We start from the raw sequence: 22,098 nt of genomic DNA on the forward strand, positions 1-22,098 counted from the left end.
CCCCGGGGGATAGCTTGGGGCTCCGTCTAAAAAAAAAAAAAAAAAATTGCCATCTTAATCACGTTTAAGTGCACACTTCAGTGGCATCAAGCACACTCACATAGCTGTGCAACCATCATCACCCTGCATCTCCAGAAATTTTTTATCTTCCCAAACTGAAACTCTGTCCCCATGAAATGCTAAATCCCTACCCTCTCCCCAGCCCCTGCAGCCACCCTTCCACTTTTTGTCTCTGTGACTCTGACGACTGTAGGGATCTCCTGTGAGTGGAATCACACACTGTGTGTCCTTCTGCATCTGCTTCTCTCCCTAAGCATGATGTCCTCAAGGTCCATCCACGCTGTAACCTGTGTCAGAGCCTCCTTCCTTTTTCAGGGTGAGTGATAGTCCCGTGTGTGGATAGACCCTGTAGTGTTTGTCCATTCATCTCTCCACGCACACCTGGGTTGCTTCCACCTTTTGGCTGTTCTGAGTTCTGCTGCTGTGAACGTGGGTGTGCGAGTATCTCTTTCCAGATACATTTTATTTTCAACACCTGGGCAGCTATAATCTGGGAACTCGGTTTTCCACCAGGCGCCCTCCCTACCTTTGTGAGGATAGTGCGTCCCCTGCTCATATGCTCACCAGATCCCTGATTCGCTACCCGAAACATCTTCTCAGCCCCAGCAGCTAAACTCGGAGATTGCCAGGGATCAACGTGACTTATTTCAGGCCAGGGACGCAGAGCATTTTCACAGCTATCTTGCCATGTTATCCATGACCTTGCAGATGCGGTTGACAGATCTGCCTTGCGTTTCTGTCTTCCCCAAGCTGCCTGCCAGATTTGGTTCCAGCCCTGCCCACGGGCCTGCATCACTTCCCACACTCACCGGTGTCTCCTAGCAACCCGGCTCACCGCCAGCACCTGCATCCAGGTCCCCACTCTGGTTCTCTGGAGGTGCTTTTCTGCCTCCCCCACTGCCCCTGCAGTCTGCCTTCTTGGGTCCAGAGTCTTCCTGCCACCTGCTGACCTGCTCTGAGGTCCCCTGTCTGGTGGGATGAGGACTGGGGAGGAAGAGCCAGAACTGATTGCTGTTTAGTCCCTTGCCGGGCTGTGTCACCCAAACGGTTCTTCCATCTGGACCATATCTTCTGCTAAACCAACTGCTTGGTTTTTGCTGTTGTGCTGCCTAAACTTTGGTTTTGGTAGTTGCTAGGAGGGCTGACTTAACTCTTTGTCAACAGGGCTGACTTTTACCTGGCCGGTGGCAGAGGTGCCATCTGCCTCTCCCTTTCCTGGGAGCCAGGGATGGGGACGATGATGAGCCATGGGTTGGGGGGCTTCTGAGAAGAGCTGCCCCCAGGACAGAAGAGAGGAAGCTGGTCTGTGCCAGAGACATTCTCCTGTAACCACATAGACACAAATGGAGTTCTTTCAGTCGCCAGGGAGAGACTTGAAACTTGTCTTTGGGTGTCAGAATGTGGCTTTAAGTCATAAACCAAGGGGAAAGGGATCAGGGACATGCAAAAACAAACCATCCCTGACACCCCATTAGTATGTGACTGTTTAGCATTGAGTGGAGGATTCTTTAGCTGCAAGTGTCCACCTGGCCTGCTCCAGATACAGGATGCAATGGTGCCAGGAAGGTGTACTTCCCACCCGTCGGCAGAGAATTCACGTTCTCAAGGGGAAGACAGAGGACACATCATTTCGATCAGGGACATATGGTTTAAAGGAAATGAACAGGGCCACCAGGTAGGATGAGGAGGTCAAGGAGGCCTCTCTGAGGGTAGATGGCACCTCCACCACCAGGCCCCACAGAGAGGGAGCCACCCATGCAGGTCAAGGGAAGATCTTCCCAGGCAGCCAGAACAGCACATGTGAAGGCCCCAGGGCATGAGTAAGTTTGGCTTGCCAGAGGATCAGCAGAGCATGGTGACAGATGGGTTTCTGGGGGGCTTTGCTAGGATTCAGGGTTTTATCCAAGTGCACTGGGGACCTCTTGAGCATTTAGTAAACAGAGCAGAGGATGGAAAGTATAAAAGTGGAGATGATAGGATTTCCTCATGGATTGGCTGTGAGTGCAGAGGGATCCAGGAGGACTCCCTGGAGGTGGTAGCAGTCAACCTGGGCAACTGAGTGAATGGCTGTGCCACTGCCAAGATATGGGAGGAGGAGAGGGTGTGTGGAGCCTGAAGGTTTAGGCAAAGCTCCCTCAGGAAGGAGCCCAATGGTAGAGAAGTCACCTGCCCCCTGGGGAGGTCTGAGTGGCTGGGAGTCAGACAGTGGATCCTGTTTCTAACAGACACTGCACTGCCAAAGAAGCCCCCTCCCTTGCCACCGGGCTTTCCTCTTTGGCCTGTGCCTGAGAAGGGGGTCCTAACAAGTGTAATCAGTGCTCTAGGACTACAACACGTGCCACATCCCCCTCCTGCTAGGCTGTCCCTACCACCTTTCTGCTCTGCTACCCACCTGTTCCTCATGGGCTGGGAGCCCCATCACAAACTTGCTCACGGTGACTTGTGTTTTCATCTGAAGCCCTTCTGCTCACTCTCTAAGGCTTGTGCGGAGGGCTTGTGGTTGTAGCAGTGGGAGCTCGCTATGGGAAGAGCCATCTCTCCCAAACTCAGCTTAGCTGTCCCTCATCTGGGAAGCCCTCAGGAGCCTCTTGCCCACCTCGCTGAGTCTCCTGGGCCACAGAAACTCCTCCAAGCCAAGGCAGAGTGCTGGGCCATGGGGTACATTGACCGGTTTCTTTGTACACACTAGGATCGCGGCACTGGATGCAGGGATGGCTGAGGGAACCCCTGCCTGAGGGAGCAGCTCTAGCCCCGCTGACCCGTCTTTGCCCACACTTGGGCTACAGAGCCTGTGGGAGAGGGGGACGGGCTCAAAGTTCAGTGTCATTTGCATTCTGTGGGAAGGACTGCACAGTCCACACCAGAAGACAAGCACATCTCCTTTATTCCTCTCCCCAATTTCCAGGTCACTCTACAAAGACACCTGGAATCTAAGCAACACACAGGTTATCTTTCAACACAGAAAAACAGAACCAAGTTAATCAAACGGCCACAGACCATATCTGTTGAAAGGTGGCCTTTCTCACTCAAGACCAGTGGGCAGCCAGCTAAGGAAACTCCTGGCAAGGGGAGAGGTTTGAATGGGCCAAGGTAGGGGCCAGGCAGGGGGTGCTCCCACATCTCCCAGTTCCAGGAGGCCCCCTGTCCCACACCAGTGTCCACAGGACGACTTCCCTCCCTGTTCCCAGGAGGGGGTCACAGGCTGAGACCTGTGTCAGGGAGGGAAGGAGGCAAGGAGGGTGAAAGGTGGTCACGTCACAGAGTAGCTCTTCTCTGTGGAAGGCACTCAGTGGACTGGGGGGTCGAGTGGCCATGGGGGTGTCTCTAGGGTCAGGTTTAGACCACTGGGGACACAGATATTTCTCCTGGGGGGCCCCAGCCTTCATCTTCACCACCTGTTGACAATGTCATTTGACACTCCACACAGGGGATGATCCAAGCTCAGACCTGCCAGGCTCCAGGCTGCAGCACTGGTCTATTTGAAGCAGGCTGGGTTTGGGGGATCCTAGCCCCAGGCACTCCTTCAGGCTCATCCCACACAGGGTGAGTGTGGTGACCAACACAGGCCTGCTGGTCACACACAGTCCCCAGCACCCTACTCTCTCTGGTCTACCCTCTATGGCCTCTTTTGGAACTTGAGGGCCAGTCTTTCTGACATTGGGTCCCATCCAAAGGAAGTGATTAAAAAACCCACATCCTCTGTATGCCACAGGGGGGGTGTAAACATAGCAGGAAATACTGGGGTTCAGATACTGGTACATGTGGCACCCAACTACCTGCTCACATGGGCGTGGGTGGACAGGGCCCCAGAGAGAAGGGTGCTGCTCCTAGTGCTGGGTGGTGTGACTTCTCTAACAATGTAAGCACAGTGCTTTTTAAAAAGAAACCTACAGAACATTACTCAGAAGGGAAATACCATTGTCCAATGTTGGTGACAGCAGCTGGCTGGTATGCCCATTTGGGGGGTGGCTTACAGAAACCCCTCTCCATTCCGCTGGCACTGCTTCTTCTCACCTGCACCTTCCTTGCCTTTCTCGGCCTTCCTTGGCTCCAGGTGCCTCTTCTGGGAGCCAGCCCCAGGCTGGCACCTGGACTGGGGAAATAGGTCCATGCCCAGGAATTTGTGGATCTGCCGGAAGGCCAGCAGGCGCAGGGCATACTGTGGACACACACAGTTCATCATGACCCCTGCCTGGCCTTGCTCCCTGAGTGCTGGGGACATAGGGGAGCTGGCATCTGTGGCCACCAGGAGATAGCCAGGCCTATCCTATACCCTTGAAGATGACTCTTCTTGTGACTGCTGAGTTCAGGTCACTGCAGGGCACAGGGAATCATCCTGGGAGTGACTCAGTGCCAGCTGATGGCAGCAATCTGCCTAGGAAGCTCCTGGGACACCAGCTCTTTACCACTTTTGGGGGCCCCAAATCTTGCACTACTGGCAATTACATTCATCCTGTTAAAGGCAGTTCATAAACTTGGACCCAGTATAATTTGGTTTGTGCACTGCTGGAACATTTATAAACAAATTTGCACACAAAGAAATGTGTGGGCTGGCCAGCAGAGTTGGGGGCCACAGCTGGGATTTTATGTACCATGGTGGGGGTGGGGTGCTCAGGACAGTCCTTGCTACCCCTCCTGCCCCCCAGATATCTCTCCCAGGCAGGTAGGAAGGAAGAGGAACCCTGGGCCATTTCAGGCACAGCCATAGATAAGACCTGAGTGTGACCCTTGCCACAGAGCCTCCTACCTGGGCACTGGCTGTCACATCTTCTCGTTCCTGAAGGGTCATGGGCTCGAGGGCATCCTTCTGGCCTTTCTCGCAGGGATCCTGGAGCCCGGGCCCATCTTTGTGAAGAGCACAGGACAGTGAAGAAAGAGAGAGAATCCTCGTGAAAGATGGCATGGCCATTGCAGGCTAGTCAGAGCCTGCACCTGCAGCACCCAGACCTGTGGTTCATGGGGTGGGCTGCCCTCTTGCAGGGGTGAGCAGGAGTCTTGCCTGGCCCCCCACAACACCAGGCAACCAGGGCCTCCCAGCCTTTGTATGTAAGTGCATGTGTGCCTACGTGTGTGCCTGCCCGTGTACGTGTGCACATGCATCCACAAAGTCATGCAAAAGGCCCAGATAAGGAGCCTGATGCTTTATCCTCCTTTATTCTCTTACCGTCATCCTGTGTCACTAAAAATCACTGGCAAACACTACTTTCCAGATCTGACTACCACCTTCTCGTGTGAGTGTGTCTCATGCGACACACTTCCCTTTGCTATTGTAGAACACATTGCATTGAACATCTTTGCACACACAGAGATTTCTGGTTATTTCCACTGAATGTCCCAGGGAGGCGTTCACCTGGGCAGCTCTGGGCCACCCCAACTGAGGGCAGCCTCTCCTGCTGTCCAGGAGGTTATGGGGGTTTGTTATCTGCTCTCCTTCAGGGAGCACGTTGTGTATCATAGGCCACTCTCCTGCTGGAGACGGAAGTGTTTGGTGACAACAGCTCTCTGTACCATGGCCACAACCATTAGTCTCTGCAATTTACTGCCCACATTCTGGGCTCTCTCGCCAGGGCCTAGCAACTGACCTGTCAGGAGCATCCCTGTGGCCACACACTCCAGCACCCGCCTCACAGCATCCCCCGGGCTTAGGGGCTCAGTTGCACTGCTCAGGGCCTTCTCCACCAGCAGTTCCATGGCCTGGTTGGGAGGGGTAACAGGGTGGACACTGTGCTTTAGGGGAGCAGTGGCAGCCCCCACTCAAGGAGTTTTCACAGGATTTTGCCTAGGGAGGTTTGGGGTCTGGGCAGGGACCTGGGGGTCTCTCTGGGGGCTGTGGAAGCTATTCTGTGAGCCTTGATGGATCCCACCCCCTTTTCCTTCCTCTTCCTATTGGGATAGGCTCAGAGGCCTATGGACAGGGAGAGAAGGTGCTGAAGCCATAAGAAGTCAGGGCCTTAAAGTGGCACCTGTGGCTCAGCGAGTAGGGCACTGGCCCCATATACTGAGGATGGTGGGTTCAAACCCGGCCCCAGCCAAACTGCAACAGAAAATAGCCGGGCGTTGTGGCAGGTGCCTGTAGTCTCAGCTACTTGGGAGGCTGAGGTAAGAGAATGGCCTAAGCCCAGGAGTTGGAGGTTGCCGTGAGCTGTGTGATGCCACAGCACTCTACCGAGGGCAACAAAATGAGACTCTGTCTCTAAAAAAAAAAAAAAAAAAATGAAGTCAGGGCCTGGTTGCCCAGAGGCCATTATGGAGCTGAAATGATAGTACCCTGGCTCCCTCTCCTCTACCCCGACCTCTCTGCCCTGGTGCCACCAGGTCTGGGTGAATACCACTCATTTTCATGGCTTGCTCATGTTTGCATGCTGTGCTGCTCTCATTGTCAAGGTTTTGGTTTTCAGATGACTATAGGCAAAGGCTGTGGGGAGGACCTTCTCCTAACCCCAGGGGATGCTGTGACCCCCCACTCCCCCACATCTCTCGGGTGCTAATGCTCCTGTAAGTCCCTTTGGGGAAGGCCTCACCCTAGGAAGAGGAATATATGTCAAGGCCTCAGGGCCCTTGGGAGTCCTTACCCAGGCTGGCAGGGCCCCCCAGGTGGGCACACGCTGGCAGAGGTCCCGCAGGATCCTGAGGACAAGAACGCATTGCTGCAGGATGCTGGCACGAGCCTTTGAGGAAGAAGCACATGGGTAGCTCTGAGGGACTTCTTGGTCACACAGTGGGGCAGGGGCCTATTCTGGGCATGAGGCCTGGGAAGGAAAACAGGGAGCCCAGCAGCCAGGCTTAAATGTGGCAGGAGGAAGCTGAGTCTGCTCAGCTTCCAGACGGGCACAAGCCCACTGATCAGTGCTGGCCAGCAGATGACCATTGGACAGCAGCATCCCCACCTCGACAGCCAGAAGCCAGACTTTGTCAGGTTAGCACTTAGCAAGGACAGGCCAAGCAATGGGTCAGGAGGCTGTTTCCAGGGTTCCTGTCTACCTGTAGAGCATTGGCTATTGTCTCCAAGCTTGTCATGCTGTGTCAACCCTAACTCCCCTCCCCCCCACCTGGAACCACTTGGCATGGCGCAGGGCAGCCAGGGACTCAAGGCACTTGTCAGGGCTCAGGACATCTCCTGGGTCAGGCTGAAGCTCCTTTAGTTCTAGAAGAAAAATAGCACACGTCCTAGAAGCTGTGTGGGCAAAGTACCCCATCCCCCTGTCTCCCCACGCCCCTGTCCCCCTGGCCCCCATCCTACTCTGCCCCCACCTCAGCAGGTGGCTCAGGTCGTGGCCCTCTCCAATCTTTAAGCCTCATTTTGTTTATTTGGGAAACATGGTTCCTCCCACTTGTCCTCCTGGGACACAGACCAGAGAAACCTCGTTCCCTCCCATATTCGGTGCACAGTCTGGAAGGGTTGATCTTTCTCCCGACTGAGTTACTGAGTGGTACTGGCATTGATTGTCTTGGGAATCCAATTAAGGTGAAGTTTGGGGAAAGATAAAACCAGTCACATTTCCAGAAACTTCCAAAGGCATCATGAAAAGGGAGACAGTGGGTCAGATTTCAACATGCCCAGTCATTGACGACCCAGGCCCCAGGGTTTGGGAAGAAAGAGATCTGTTTTCCCTTCCTTATTATTATTATTTTTTAATACAATTAAGATTCCTGCAGAATTCCTCATTATTACTGCTCCAAGCCTATTTTTCTCATTTAGTTATGTAAAACAGCACGAGAGGCCCTGGCTTATTTAGAGCCTCTAAAGGTGGAAGAAAGATTCCCTGTTAGTTTATAAATGTCCCCTACTCACTGTGGCTCAGTGAGTAGGGTGCTAGCCCCATATACTGAGGGTGGTGGGTTCAAACCTGGTCCCGGCCAAACAAAAAAATAGCTGGGTGTTGTAGTGGGCACCTGTAGTCCCTGTTACTTGGGAGGCTGAGGCAAGAGAATTGCCTAAGCCCAGGAGTTGGAAGTTGCTGTGACTTTATAGCACTCTACTGAGGGCAACAAAGTGAGACTCTGTCTCAAAAAAATAAAAGTCCCCATCAGTCTCTGTCCATCAGGGGCAAATTATTCCTCTGGGCTGATGGAGAAATGCCACAGGTATTTATGTGGACGTGGCTGTGAGAAGCCACCTCATCCACCATGCTGGGCTGACAGGAAATGTGGTTTGGGGGGGGAGGGTGGTTCCGCTCATCTGTTAAAGATCAGTCCTTGCAGAAGTACTTCCTGTCCCCTAATCCTCCACCCAGGCCAGGAAGGAGCCTCTGTCTAGTGACCACTGACCCTCAACAACCTCCCCACTCCCCAATCTCCTCGTTTGTCTCCGGGCTTTCAGCTAGAACTCAAAGGCATTTTCCTCCACTTTGTTTATTTTTTAGATGACTATTTATGACAATGGATAGTGGCTTTCTGTTTAACTTTTAAAAGGCTCTCTCTCTCTCTCTTTTTTTTTTTTATTAAGTGAGGGGTTTGGAGACAGACTCTTGCTCTGTTGCCCCGGCTGGAGTGCAGTGGCATCATCACAGACCCCTGCAGCCTGAGCTCAGGTGATCCTTCTGCCTCAGTCTTCCAAAGTGGCTGGGATTATAGGTATGAGCTGCTGCACCTGGACAAAAGGGTATCCTTAAAAAAAATAAAATAAAAAGAAAATCTTGGTCAGGTGCACTGGCTCATGCCTGTAATCCTAGCACTCTGGGAGGCCAAGACAGGTGGATCACCTGAGCTCATGAGTTCAAGACCAGCCTGAGCCAGAGCGAGGATGTATCTCTAAAAATACCCAGGTATTATGATGAGTGCTTGTCGTCCCAGCTACTTGGGAGGCTGAGGCAAAAGAATCTCTTAAGCCCAAGAGTTTGAAGTTGCTGTGAGCTGTGACGCCACAGCACTCTACCAAGGGTGGCAAAGTGAGACTCTGTCTCAAAAAAAAAAAAAAAAGAAAGAAAGAAAAAAAGAGAGAAAAAAGCTTTAAAAATGAATCAATCGAAAGAGAACCATCAGTAGTTCATGGCCCTTGGCTATGACTAAACAATCAGGAAGGGGTTCAAGGGTGATGGGAGTCTGGAAGACAGTCCTAAAGATTCTTTTTTTTGAGACAGAGCCTCAAGCTGTCCCCTGCGTAGAGTGCTGTGGCATCACAGCTCACAGCAACCTCCAACTCCTGGGCTTAAGTGTGTCTCCTGCCTCCGCCTCCCAAGCAGCTGGGATCACAGGTGCCCGCCACAACGCCTGGCTATTTTTTGGTTGCAGCCATGATTATTGTTTGGCGGGCCCAGGCTGGATTAGAACCCGTCACCTTAGATGTATGTGGCTAGCGCCTTAGCCACTTGAGCCACAGGCGCCAAGCCAGTCCTAAAGATTCTTTTAGGAGATTCTGAAGCTAGTGGGTACTGCAGGGAGCCATGTAGTGTATCTCTGATGCCTGCCCTGGCCTGGCCCCATGCCCATACTCTTGGGCAAGGCAGGTTGGACTTCAAGCTCTCTGAACCCCCATGTCCCAAAGTAGTGGCACTGGGACCAGAGGAGTTTGCTGTAGTCCCTTGGGATGGGCAGAGAGTCAAACTCATCTCTTGCCATAACCTGGGGGAAATTGCTCAGACCTGTTTGGTCAACACCAGGGCTAATGTCACCTGGGCAGGGGGAAGCAGGTGCCCAGTGCTGGCTTGGCAGGTGAGGGACAGTGATGTGATGTTGCTCACCTAAGGCAGTGTCTGCCACCAAGACTCCAAGCCCATCTGACACTCTGCCCCAACTCACTTCTTTCACTGGCCCAAGACCCAGCATGTGTGTGACCACCAGTACCCAGAGGGTGGGGAAGATAGACATACCTGGAGGCTGCTCTCTAGGCATTTCTGTCCTGATGGGCTGGATGCTGCCATCTGCCTGGGCATGAGTACCCCTGGGGAAAATGTGTGTGATGCGTGTGTGTGTGTGGGGGGGTTGTTGGAGGGACAGGACAGAGAGCCATGGTGCACCTGGGTCCGTGGATAGGTCCTTCCGCATCAGGGTTGAGGTAATTGACACAATGACCTGCATTCTGGGTTCCTGGCAGGAGGTGATGACAATGTTGGCTTCAGGGTTGGAAGAGACCTCATACTTATCCTCAGTCACCACCTGGGAGGTGTAAATACAACACGAGGCCACATCATTCCAGCCCAGTGACCTATGCATCTTCATCTTGCCAGCTCTCCCATGCTCAATGGTGTCCAGAACCTCCAAGTGACCTAGACAGCCTTCCAGGAGTGTACACATATAAAGGTAAATACAGACAACTGACCCTGTGATATAAGGAGCCTCCATATGTAAAGAATGCCCACAATACAATAACAAGAAGATCAGCAATCCACTAAAAATCTGTAAGGTAAATAACAGATAATTTGAAAGAAACACAAATAATCTTTTTTACATAATGACGCAAATTACCCTATGGCCAGAGAGAAGCAAATTAAAATTCTTTTTTTTTTTGAGACAGAGCCTCAAGCTGTCCCCCTGGGTAGAGTGCTATGGCATCACAGCTCACAGCAACCTCCAACTCCTGGGCTCAAGCGAGTCTCCTGCCTCAGCCTCCCAAGTAGCTGGGACTGCAGGTGCCTGGCTATTTTTTGGTTGCAGCCGTCATTGTTGTTTGGCGGGCCTGGGCCGGATTTGAACCTGCCAGCTCAGGTGTATGTGGCTGGCGCCTTAGCCACTTGAGCCACAGGCGCCGAGCCAGCAAATTAAAATTCTAAGGAGATGGTGCCATTGCCTATGCAGCAGCCTGGACTCCCTGCCCACTGTCAGGGCCCTACATGCTGTCTGTGTTTGTCTGAAGTGTATCCCTTTCCCCATCCTCAAGCCCCTCCCCATTCAGCGCCTCAGCACTGCAAGTTGGCTCCTGGGGCTCTATCCACATCACTGGGGCCAGGGCACTGCCAGCATTTCTTGAAGCCTTGGCTATCTTCATGAGGCTCAGGACTTGTCTTTTACCTGGGCTGTGAGAATTCCAGAAAGCAGGGCCTTCATCTGAGCCATCTTTGTATCCTCCCACCCCCGGTATTTATTGGAATCTATCATATTGTAGGTGTTCAAGAAATGTGAGGTTAAATAATTGAAGTTGGAACACCACAATCCCTGTTAAATAACTTTAGACCGCCCCAATCCCTCTGAATAACCTCCTTGCGTGACCCTCAGGCCCAGCTGGGTGTATCTCTGATACCCACCTGTTCTGACTTCGGTTCTCCAGCTTTGGCCTCTGCAGGTGCTGGTCCTTCTATGCAGAATACTGCCCCCCTCCTATCTTTCAAGTTTTACCTTACATGTTGCACTCTGTGTGAGGGCACAGCCTTCCCACCACCCTGTCCCTGCTCTGTACCTCATACACAATTTTAATTTCTTCACAGAAGACAAACTGGAAGTTATCTTACACAGTGCCTGTTTATTCTGTCCCCCTGATCAGGGTCTACCCAGCCTCTGGTTTCCAGTGCCTGCTAGACAAGTTGGATGGGTGATGCCAAAATCTCCCGGGGATGGCAGATTTGCAAATCTGGAGATGATTGCTACTCAGGAAGCTGAGGCAAGAGAATCGCCTAAGCCCAAGAGCAGGAGGTTGCTGTGAGCTGTGACGCCATGCTTTCTCCCAGGGCTACAAAATGACACTCTGTCTCTAAAAAAAAAAAAAAAAAAAAAAATCTGGGGATGATTTTTTTTTTCTGAGACAGGGTCTCATCTCACTCTGTTGTCCAGGTTAGAGTGAGGTGGTGTCATGTCATCATAGCTTACTGCAGCCTCCAACTCCTGGACTTAAGTGATCCTTTTGCCTCAGCCTCCTGACTATAGGCACACACCATTCTGCCTGGATAATTTTTTTAATTTTTAGTAGAGACAGGTTTCCCTGTGTGGCCCAGGCTGGCCTCATACTCCTGAGCTCAAGTGATCCTCCTGCTTCAGCCTCCCAGAGTGCTGGGATTATAGGTGTGAGCCACCTTGCCCTGCCTGGGTTTTTCTTTTTAAACCTAAGATGATCAATTTAACTCTCAGTGTGTTTGCTTCCTTTCTCTAGTGCAGTTGTTCATGTGAGAAAAGTATAAGGAACTGCTCTGGAGGGAGAAATTCAGCTGCCAGTCGCAGTCCTGAGTTGGGCTTTCTCCTCTCTTCACATCTTCTTAAATCCCAGCAACTTCACAGTCATGGCTGGAAACACTTTTTTTTTTTTTTTCCTTTTTGATACAGAGTCTCACTTTGTCACTGTAGAGAACCATGGCGTCACAGCTCACAGCAACCTCAAACTCTTGGGCTTAAGCCATTCTCTTGCCTCAGCCTCCCAAGTAGTTAGGACTACAGGCGCCCACCACAACGCCTGGCTATTTTTTTGTTGCAGTTGTCATTGTTGTTTAGCTGGCCTGGGCCGGGTTTGAACCTGCCGGCCTCTTTATATGTGGCTGGCGCCATAACCACTGTACTATGGGCACCAAGCCATGGCTGCAAACACTTTCTGTGCTGTTTTCATCATTGTTCTTTTTAATAACAGGCTTTGGTTCTATTGGGTGGTGGGGCATTTGGATTATTTTCAAAGTTTTAGCCTAAAGTCCCTCCCTGAATTTGCTAGCACTCTCCCTTTGCAGCTGTGTATAAAAAAGTGGTGGTTTTTTTTTTTTTTTTTTTTTTTTGTAGAGACAGAGTCTTACTTTATTGCCCTCGGTAGAGTGCTATTGCATCACACAGCTCACAGCAACCTCCAACTCCTGGGCTTAGGCGATTTCCTTGCCTTAGCCTCCTGAGTAGCTGGATACAGGCGCTGCCACAATGCCCGGCTATTTTTTTGTTGTTGTTGTAGTTTGGCTGGGGCCAGGTTTGAACCCATCAACCTCGTTATATGGGGCTGGCGCCCTGCCCACTGAGCCACAGGCACCGCGTAGTCTTGGTGGTTTTTAATAGCAATGCCTTTTGTACTGTCAAGTTATATAGAAACAAATATGTCCCCATCTGAGGTCCTGAGAGGATGCCCGGGCTTACCAGGAGCTGCTGGGGTAGGTGCTCCACAACCTTCTGTAGCAGGCAGTGTGTTGGCTTCTCGGAGCAGAGCAGGGCCAAGTGTACCTTTCTGTCCCCGCGCAGGAGGAGGCCTTTTGCCAGGATGCCAACTCGCATGACACCTTTCAGGACCCGAGCCGAGGGGACATTGCCACTATCAAGACAAAGCCACAGATATGTGCCATCAGTTGAGAGGTGCTAGGTACCCCACTGCTCTGCTCATGAACTACAGGGACCCCAGCGACTTTGCCAAACCTCTGTGTGCCTTGGCGTCCTCATCTGTAAAATGGGAGGACCCAAGTCCCTCTGTTAGAGGCATCTGCTGGGGTGAAATGAAGACTGCATGAGATATGGGTAAGATGCGCTGCCAGTCACGCCCTAGTGTTTGCAGATGAGTGAACATCTGAGTAAGATGGCAGGTCTGGACACTGGTTTCCATACTCATCTGCAAACATTAAGCCCAGGTGCACTTCTCTAGGTACAAAGACCCCACTGTTCTCAGACTTTCTTCATCAGGTTTTGCTGCTCTGTGTTTGGGCTTTAAACAGGCTCCAGGGAGAAGTGAAGAAAATGGTTCTTTGTGCCCTCAGTGTACTGGCATGAAAAAAATTCCCATATCCACCTAGATGCAAAGGTTCGAGGAGACCCTTGGGCATAAACAGAGGGTGAGCTCCTGGGTATTTCTGTGAAGACCTTTTGCAACCCACATGAGCAAGGCGCACATCTCCTTTGTGGAACAAATATGATGGCAAAAGGAAGCTCCCTATGGTAAGTGGGATCGGCCAGACACAGAAGGCCACGCAGTGTGTGAATCTACTTACCTGAAACATCCAGAAAAGGCAGATCCACAGACAGAAAGTGGATTCATGCATGCACTGAACCAAAGCGGGTTAGTGTTTCATGGGGACAGAGTTTCACTGTGGGAAGATGAGAACGTTCTGGAGATGGAGGGTGGTGATGGCTGCATAGCCATGTGAGCGTTGTAATGCTGCTGAGCTGTGCACTTAAAAATGGTTAAATTGGTAAGTTTTATATTATGTGTGTTTTACCACAATAGAAAGACGTAGATGGTGGGGCTCTGTCACAATTACTGAGAGTGCAAAGGGACTTTCTTGTTGGCCGATAATCACAGGGGCTCAGAGATTGATTCCCTGGGCTTTTGGTGCCGTGAACTCCTCTGATTACTTAATCACTGCAAGAGTAGAAGGCAGCTCTGAGTCCTATGGGACTTCCTTTCTCAGATGTGGAAACTTAGGTTTACAGAGCTGCTCAATCCCTTATGACATCAGAGCAACACCTGTCACCAACTGTAGCTCAGCCTTCCTTGGAGCCCTGAAAGCCCAAGCTCTAAGATTTGGGGAAATTCCTGCCGCTTGTGGGGGCCACAGAGTGCTCTAGGCTTATCATAAGTAAGGGCCCTGACTGGGGGCTGACCCTCTGTCCCTGAAGCCAGCAGTGCTCTGGGGAAGAAGGAGACCTCCAGTTACCTGTGCTCACTGCCTTCCTCCTCCTGGCTTCTGAGTTCCTCCTGGGCCAACACATTGGACACCAGCTTGAGGGCCCGTTCTGAGTGGGAAACAGCTTTGTGCACCGCCTGAAGCTCCTCCTCCGTGGGGTAGATGGCGGCGTGCCTGCTCATCACGTGCCGGTCGGCACTAGACTGTGGCCGCCGCCTGGGCTGTGGGGCACATGCCTGTCAAGGGCAAGCTAGTGGGAGACTATTGGGGAGTGATAGGCAGGTGTCTGTGGCCAGCCAGGTGAGCATCCAGCTCACACCAAGAGCCATGAGGTGCCCTAGTCCTCCCTGACTAGCTGTGGAAAGCCCTGAGTGATGGGCTGATGGATTCCCCCCACTATGATGATATTATTACATCTCTAGGTCAGAGGCTTTTGCTCTTCCTCACAGGAAGGTACAAATCCAACATTCCCATTCAACTCCAGGGGACAAGTACAACTGAAGGGCCAGGAGGGGCCCCAGTATTGGAATAGACAGAGGCACAAGGGAACGTGATAACCCCCACCCTCTAGCACCACTTGTGAATCCTGGAAGAGGCCAGGTCCTTCTAGTGCTGTGTGACAAGGTCACCCTGCATTTCCACACAGAGGGCTTCTGCCTACCGGAAGTGCAGTGGCAGGTGCCCCAGGCTCGCCCGTAGGGGGAGGAAGAGTATAGTCAGGTGACAACTGCTTCTGCTTATCCTCAGTCAGTGCCTCTTCCTCCAGCCGCCTGTGGGGATGAGATGGGACAGACAGCCGTGGAACCCCAAGAGGGTCACAATGGAGACACTCAGCCCCCTGTCCCCATCTAAGTGGGCAGAGCCTGCTTGCTCCCTTTGTGGCTGCTCCTTGGCATTGCATGGGAACTATGAAACTGGGAAGGGCAGGGGCCTGGCAAAGTCACACCCTGGGGGCAGAAGGGACCCAAACTGGATGGCCACAGCCCTCAGGATGTCTTGGTCTCCTTCCCCATCACAGACTTGCTACCACTGGAGCCTTTATAAATCAGACACTCCATCAGAAAAGCTTTGAGGTCAGGCACCATGGCTCCTGCCTGTAATCCTAACACTGGGAAACTGAAGCCTGGGGATTCCTCGAGGTCAAGAGTTCAAGACCAGCCTAAGCAAGAATGATACCTTGTCTCTACTAAAAATAGGAAAACTAGCCAGGCATTATGGTGGACTCCTATAGTCCCAGCTATTCAGGAGGCTGAGACAGGAAGATCTCTTGAGCCCAGGAGTTTGAGGTTGCTATGAGCAGCTGCCCCTTCCTGCAGCTGGGGAAGGGGGATAAGATGGAGCAAGACTCTATTACCACACCCTCCCTCCCAAAAATTTTGTTTTGAGATTGCTCTAAAGCGTGAAGGAGGATGACATGGTATATTGATGGTCAGGTGGCACAGTGGCTACCAGGCCACTAGCTCCTGTGAATCGGGTTGGCATGAGCTGCTCTCTAGCCTGTCTTTCACCAACACCCTTTGACTCACCAATGCCAAGATGGGCCCACTTCCCAGCTCCTGCCTAGGAGCTGACACAAGGATACCCCAACATTAGTGGAGGGTGGGGGCTGTTTGGTGTGGGGTTTGCTCTCCTTCTTGAGGGCTGGGCTGTGGGGGGAGGCCTTGGTGCAGTCAGGCATCACCTCCTTTCTTCATGCCAGCGCCGCAGCTCCTGCAGCCGTTCCCTGACCAGATGCCGCTGCTTTCGCCTCCTGCCCTCCAGGAGCTTCCGAACCCTTCGGCTGGGCCTGATGGCGATGGGGAGATCAGGATCTACTTTTTTCTAGAAAGGCAAGGGCTTGAGAATCAAGACCTCCCCACAGATGAGGATGCTGGGGTGGGTCTCAGGGCGCAGGGAGAGGCCCAGAGACCGACACCCTCCTGTTACGTTATTTACTGAATAGTTGGGTAAAACCCCCAGAGTCTAGAAAACCCTCACCCCAAAAGCAATGGTGGTGACGTGGGAAACAAAACGATGACATTCACAGTTAATATACATTAATATTATGTGAATATACACTGTTAATATACATTCACAGTTTATATACATGACAGAAGAGTTAAAAGGAGGAAGTGCATGATACTATTGGCAGATTACATAGGTGGTCATGGAAATTCAGTGACAGAGCACCTGCTGATTCTAACTAAAAACACCCATTCCCAGTCAAAACCATCCAGGGCAAACACCACTTGTGGGAAATCCAGCAATAAACACAGCGGAACCTGTCTGTAAGGTGACCACTCAAGGGATGGTAACAAACTGGTCAACATATGGAGGTGGACAACATAAGGAGATAGGCCCACTGTCCCAATACATAATGTGATGTATGTCCAGTCTATGAAAATTAGGTCAACTTGAGGAGGTGATCAGTATAGGGAAGTAGTCAGCTATAGAGGTTCTACTTTTTTTTTTTTTCTGAGACAGGCTTACTTTGTTGCTCTTTGTAGAGTGCTATGGCATTGTAGCTCATAACAACCTCAAATTCTTGGGCTCAAGCGATTCCCTTGTCTCAGTTTTTCATTTTTAGGTTGACAGGGTCTCTTGCTCAGGCTGGTCTGGAACTTGTGAGCTCAAGTGCTCCATCCACCTTGGCCTTCCAGAGTGCTAGGATTATAGGTGTGAGCCACCATGCCTAGCTGGTTCTACTGTATTTTAAAAAGCACTGCCAATTCTTTCACTATACTTCATGTGTAGTGCCTTAAGTGCAAAATTCAGCATTGCCAAATGTCATCAAGAAATATTGATTGGTGGAACAGCCCAAGTATCCATCAACAGATGAATGGATGAACACAATGTGGTCCATTGACACAGGGGAATATCACTCAGCCATGAAAAGGAAGGAAGCTCTGACACAGGCCACATGTGGATGGACCTTGAGGACATGGTGCTCACTTACCCAGTAACCCATCCATTCACCCATCCCCTAGTTCCTGAGTCCCCCTCTATGTAGGCACTAGGCCAGGAGCTGACCCAGAACATAAACTATGAATTGAGCCCAAGGGGGAACATGCCCTCATCTCTTAGGAAGTGTGGGAAGAGCAGAGTGAGCATCCAAAGCTCAGAGAGCAAGGAGAGCTCAGGGAGCCGGCCCTGCAATCTGGCTCAGACTGCTGCTGGGCAACACTGCAGGGAAGGCTCCCTAGGCAAGAGGAAACTGAGGTGAGGCATGAAAGTGTACAGAGCTTCTGACTCACAGCAGGGGCCAGGGGGTCACCCCTCACCTCTCAAGCCCAATGAGGGGTGCCTGGGAGGAGGCAGGATACTTAGTAGAGTAGGGGTCCTGGAGGTGGCTACAGAGCCTAGGGGACCCAGTGACAAGGGTGCCCCTCCAAGCAGCAGCAATTCAGGACAGAGCTCAGGAGGGGCACAGGGACCTGAAGAGACCACCTGGGACTCAGTTCTGAGAAAGCAAAAGGCCACTTTTGAGACATGAACCAAGATGTAAAAGCCTGAAAACTCCACCCACCCAAGCCCAGCCCAGTTTCCACATCAATCGCCAGGTGTGGAAAACACTCAGACCACAAAGGTCCCATATGAGCCCAGGACAGGTCTCAGCACCCCTGCTGGACACACCTTGTACTGCAGCCGGTGCCGCCTCCCCTCCAAGTGCATGTCCCTGGCCTTGGAGTCGTTGAAGCTGCACTCACACAGCTTGCAGTGGAACCGGATCACCTTCCCTTGGTCGTTGCATACCTGAGACACAAATCACAGCTGAGCACCTGCTAGGTGCAAGGCCTTGGAGAGTGTGGGATATGACTGATACCCTGGCCACTGAGCTGAACCCTGTGTCTGTCTTTTTTGAGTCTGCTGAGTGGTTTTGAGCAAGGCCAAGCTTCCCTCTGCCCTGTTCCCTTCTTCCTCTTGCAGTGTAGCCAAACCCACCCTGGGTGCAGTATCCCCCACCCTGTTTCATTGACTTCCAGGTGTCTTATCTATTTCCTTAACAAAGTGACAGGGTCTCCAATGGCATGATCCTAACAGCTGGAGTTATTTTGCACTGGACAAGAATGCTGAATTGGTTGACTCAGAACAGGAATATGAGGACAGAAACTTTCAGCCACATATAGGTGACTGGGGTGCTCAGAGGGGCACTTAGGAACTCGCTGCAGAGAAGCTTTGGAATTGACACAAACCTTGCAGGGCCACAAGCTCCAACTCAGATGTCTGTGAGAAGCCTGTCCCAGCCTATGGCTGGGATTCAGAATCCCACATCATTGGGTGCACGCACAGGGCTGACCAGGCTCTGAAAGGCCACAGGGTTGGCCCAGAGATCTGGACAGGGCTGGGTTCTACTGCTCACCAGCCTGGTCTTGGCTGGTCCCCAAATCCCTCAGGCCCCATAAAGGGACCAGAGAGAGGGGCCTCCAGTCCCTCCCTGAGCATTTTATGGCTCCGATCCTCTTCTACCTTCCAAATGGACAGTTCCACAGGACACCACATGAGGAGATGCCTCTGACTATCTCAGGCCTTTGCTAGCCCCTGAGCCTCTGCACGTGGCTTGGGCTCTGGGGCGGGGGCGGTTACCTGTGCAGCTAAGAGACAGGGATGGCTTTGCGAATCTCAGCAGGGAGAACCAGGAGAGGTCTCAAAGGCTGCCTCCTACGAGGGTCCTTCTTAAGCTGAGCCCACACAAACTGGCAGCACCAGGGTTCAATGGCCAAGATGGCCTGGACTTACCTCCTCTACGTAGTCAGGCCCCACCAGCTGCACATCACAGCAGGCTCTGGAAGCATGTCCCATGCCTTCTTGGGGGGATATTCCTCTGGGCCCCTCTGATTTAGGTCGGGCTGGCTTTCCCTCCTGGGGTCTACTGCCTGCTGCCTGTGGCTCTAGGGGGCCTGAGGGGAACAACAATGTCACTAACAACCTAATTGAGCCAGAAACCACACCATCTGCAACCCTGCAGGTATGCAGGGCAGAGATTCACACAGAGGGGGCTTCCTCCTTAGGAGTCCAGTGGGAACTGCCCCCTGCAGTGGCCCTTCCTGCCAGCTTATGTCACAACTGAGAAAGCAGATAGGCTGATATGAATTCACAGGGCTGATGGGGACACCCTGTCTTTCAGTCCTTGTTTGAGGAATTCACCAATGGCACAAAAGCTAGGCCCTTCAGCTGATCAATAACAAGGCATCAGGCACTCCAAGGGTTGCACTTAGCCTGGCCCCACAGGGCACTGATGGATTGAAGGACAGATGAATTTTCTTTGTTATCAAAACTACTTGATGATTAGATCTACAAAATCACGTTATTTATATTTATTTTTTGGAGACAGAGTTTCACTATATTATCCTCGGTAGAGTGCTGTGGCGTCCCAGCTCACGGCAACCTCAAACTCTTAGGCTCAAGTGATTCTCTTGTCTCAGCCCCCCAAGTAGCTGAGACTACAGGCGCCCACCACAATGCTTGGCTATTTTTTGTTGCAGTTGTCATTATTGGTTAGCTTGTCTGGGCTGGGATTGAACCCCCCAACTTTGGTGTATGTGGCTAGCACTGTAACCCACTGTGCTACAGGTGCTGAGCCAAAATTATATTATTCTAGAAGCAGGGATACTAAAGCTAAAAATAAAATGAGGCCTCCATGCATAGTATGGTGGTCCAGGGCAGACTTTCAGGCAGAGCTGGGTTCAAATTCTGCCTCCAACTGATGGTGTGGCCTGGGGCCAGGTCCTGTATACCACCACACCTTGGCCTTTCCATCTGCATGTTGGGACTAGTGACTCTTTGATTTTAAAGAGCTGGTGTGGAGGGGATGTCAGGCAATGAACACAGAGCAGTTAGCAGATGCCTAATGTTTCATTCTAGTTACCACTGGCTCACTGGAGCCAGCTCTCACCCCGTCATGGGCAGAGCTAAGACTCTGCACACAGCAGGCAGGGAGGGCAGGGTCACAGGGGACAAATGCAAGCAGTCTGTTTTTATTTCCTGGTATCTACGTAACTCTGCATCAGAGCTCAGTTCTTTCCCCGTGTGCACAAGGGCATGAAGGGAATTGTTTCCTGGAAGCTCAGGGACTTCTCCAGGCCCAGGACAGGGGCTTCCAGAGAATGGCCAGCAGCCTAGCACCAGCCCACACTCCACAGAATAAAGAGTATCACCATTTCACTGGTTTTGCCTATACGTCCTGGATGTGGTCTCAACGGCACTAGAATTGGAGCAGAGAGAACCTGTCCTGCCTGGTGGAACCATGGGAAACATAGTGCCAGGCTCCTGGGGTCTGCTGTCACCGTCCACCCCTGAGACAAAAACACACTCTGGGGGCAGTCAGGGCCTGGCCAGCACACAGACTTGCCCACAGACACACTGAGATGGCAGGGGTACATACCCTCACACAAAGCCTTTGAGGCCACCGGTCTCCTTGCCAGCGCTGGCTGGGCCAGAAAGTGCACACAGGGGCCGGCAGGGTCCTTAGGCTCAGGGGTGTGGTCTGAGGCCAGGGGCCCTGGCTCAAGGGTTGGAATGGGTTTCCCCAGCTTGGTGTGCAGCTTGATGACCTAGAACAGACCCAGGCCCTCTGTCAGGGACACCCTTAGCCTGATGGACCACTGAAAGAGACAAGAAGGGTGTCACAGGCACTTCCTGGTTAAAGGCACTTAGGAGGAAGGCTGTAGCTGGACAGGGCTACTCTGTGGCCTCCACTTGCTAACAGCCACCTTGGATACACTGACCAGCTCTAGGTGTGACACTTTCTCACAGCTCAGACCCACCCCACATCCCCATTCAGCTACAGGGTCCTCTTGACCTCCAGACCCAGCCCTAGCCTGGTAGGAGAAAAGCCTATAGGCTGGTCCCACTGGCCACCAGCTCCTAACCACCTCCATTTCCTCCTCTGTGCCTGTTGGTTTATCCCTCTGTGGTTCACATGGGTGTCAGTGGGAGAATGAGGAATCCCCCATCCTCTCACACAGACATCCCACCCCCAAGGTGCCACATGGAGGCTCCATCCATTCCACATAAGAGGACATAACACAGGCATTTTTTTTTTTTTTTTTTTTTTTGAAACAAGGTCTCACTCTGCTATTCTGCTGTCCAGGCTAGAGTGCTGTGGCATCAGCCCAGCTCACAGCAACCTTGCACTATTGTGCTCAAGTGATCCTCCTGTGTCAGCCTCCATATAGCTAGGACTACAGGCACCCATCACACTTGGCTAATTTTTCTATATTTAGTAGAGTAGAAGGTCTGACTCTTGCTCAAGCTAATCTCAAATTCAAAGGATCCTCCCGCCTCGGCCTCCCAAAGTGCTGGGACTACAGGTGTCAGCCACCACACCAAGCCACAATACAGGCATCTTTAAGGCCTCAAGAAAACAGTGAGATTAAAGCAGGAAGCAGGAAGAGCAAGGTCCTGAATGGAATGTACAGTTGGATCACATCATAGGATATACTGTCTATGGCCACATTCTAACACCATGCTTTCTTACGGGTCTGGGTGTGAGTCCCCAGAACATCTTTCCACTTTTGCATGGTGACCGGGGACTCCTCTGATAGCTAGAAAAGGAGTGTGGCTCCTTGGGGATGAAGACACATGGGCCAGGGGCAGGAGAAGCTCCTCCAGG

At 52.0% G+C, this 22,098-nt stretch overlaps 1 protein-coding gene across 1 annotated transcript in view; it reads right to left on the bottom strand.

The window, feature by feature from the left end:
• Positions 1-4,030: 4,030 nt before the first annotated feature.
• Positions 4,031-22,098, bottom strand: part of ZFR2 (zinc finger RNA binding protein 2) — a 48,619-nt gene continuing 30,551 nt past the window's right edge. Inside the window, exons 6-18 of the mRNA XM_023512642.1 lie at positions 20,869-21,037; positions 19,224-19,384; positions 18,120-18,239; positions 16,189-16,328; positions 15,169-15,277; positions 14,538-14,728; positions 13,033-13,204; positions 10,017-10,155; positions 7,110-7,204; positions 6,633-6,728; positions 5,643-5,754; positions 4,808-4,905; positions 4,031-4,219 (exon numbers count right to left, since the gene is read on the bottom strand). Of these exons, the coding sequence (XP_023368410.1) occupies positions 4,031-4,219; positions 4,808-4,905; positions 5,643-5,754; positions 6,633-6,728; positions 7,110-7,204; positions 10,017-10,155; positions 13,033-13,204; positions 14,538-14,728; positions 15,169-15,277; positions 16,189-16,328; positions 18,120-18,239; positions 19,224-19,384; positions 20,869-21,037 (1,791 nt within the window). The remainder of the gene's footprint in view (positions 4,220-4,807; positions 4,906-5,642; positions 5,755-6,632; positions 6,729-7,109; positions 7,205-10,016; positions 10,156-13,032; positions 13,205-14,537; positions 14,729-15,168; positions 15,278-16,188; positions 16,329-18,119; positions 18,240-19,223; positions 19,385-20,868; positions 21,038-22,098) is intronic.

The sequence above is a fragment of the Otolemur garnettii genome, unplaced genomic scaffold (genome assembly GCF_000181295.1).
Source record: "Otolemur garnettii isolate 467f Iridium unplaced genomic scaffold, OtoGar3 scaffold00029, whole genome shotgun sequence".
Taxonomy (NCBI): Eukaryota; Metazoa; Chordata; class Mammalia; order Primates; family Galagidae; genus Otolemur; species Otolemur garnettii.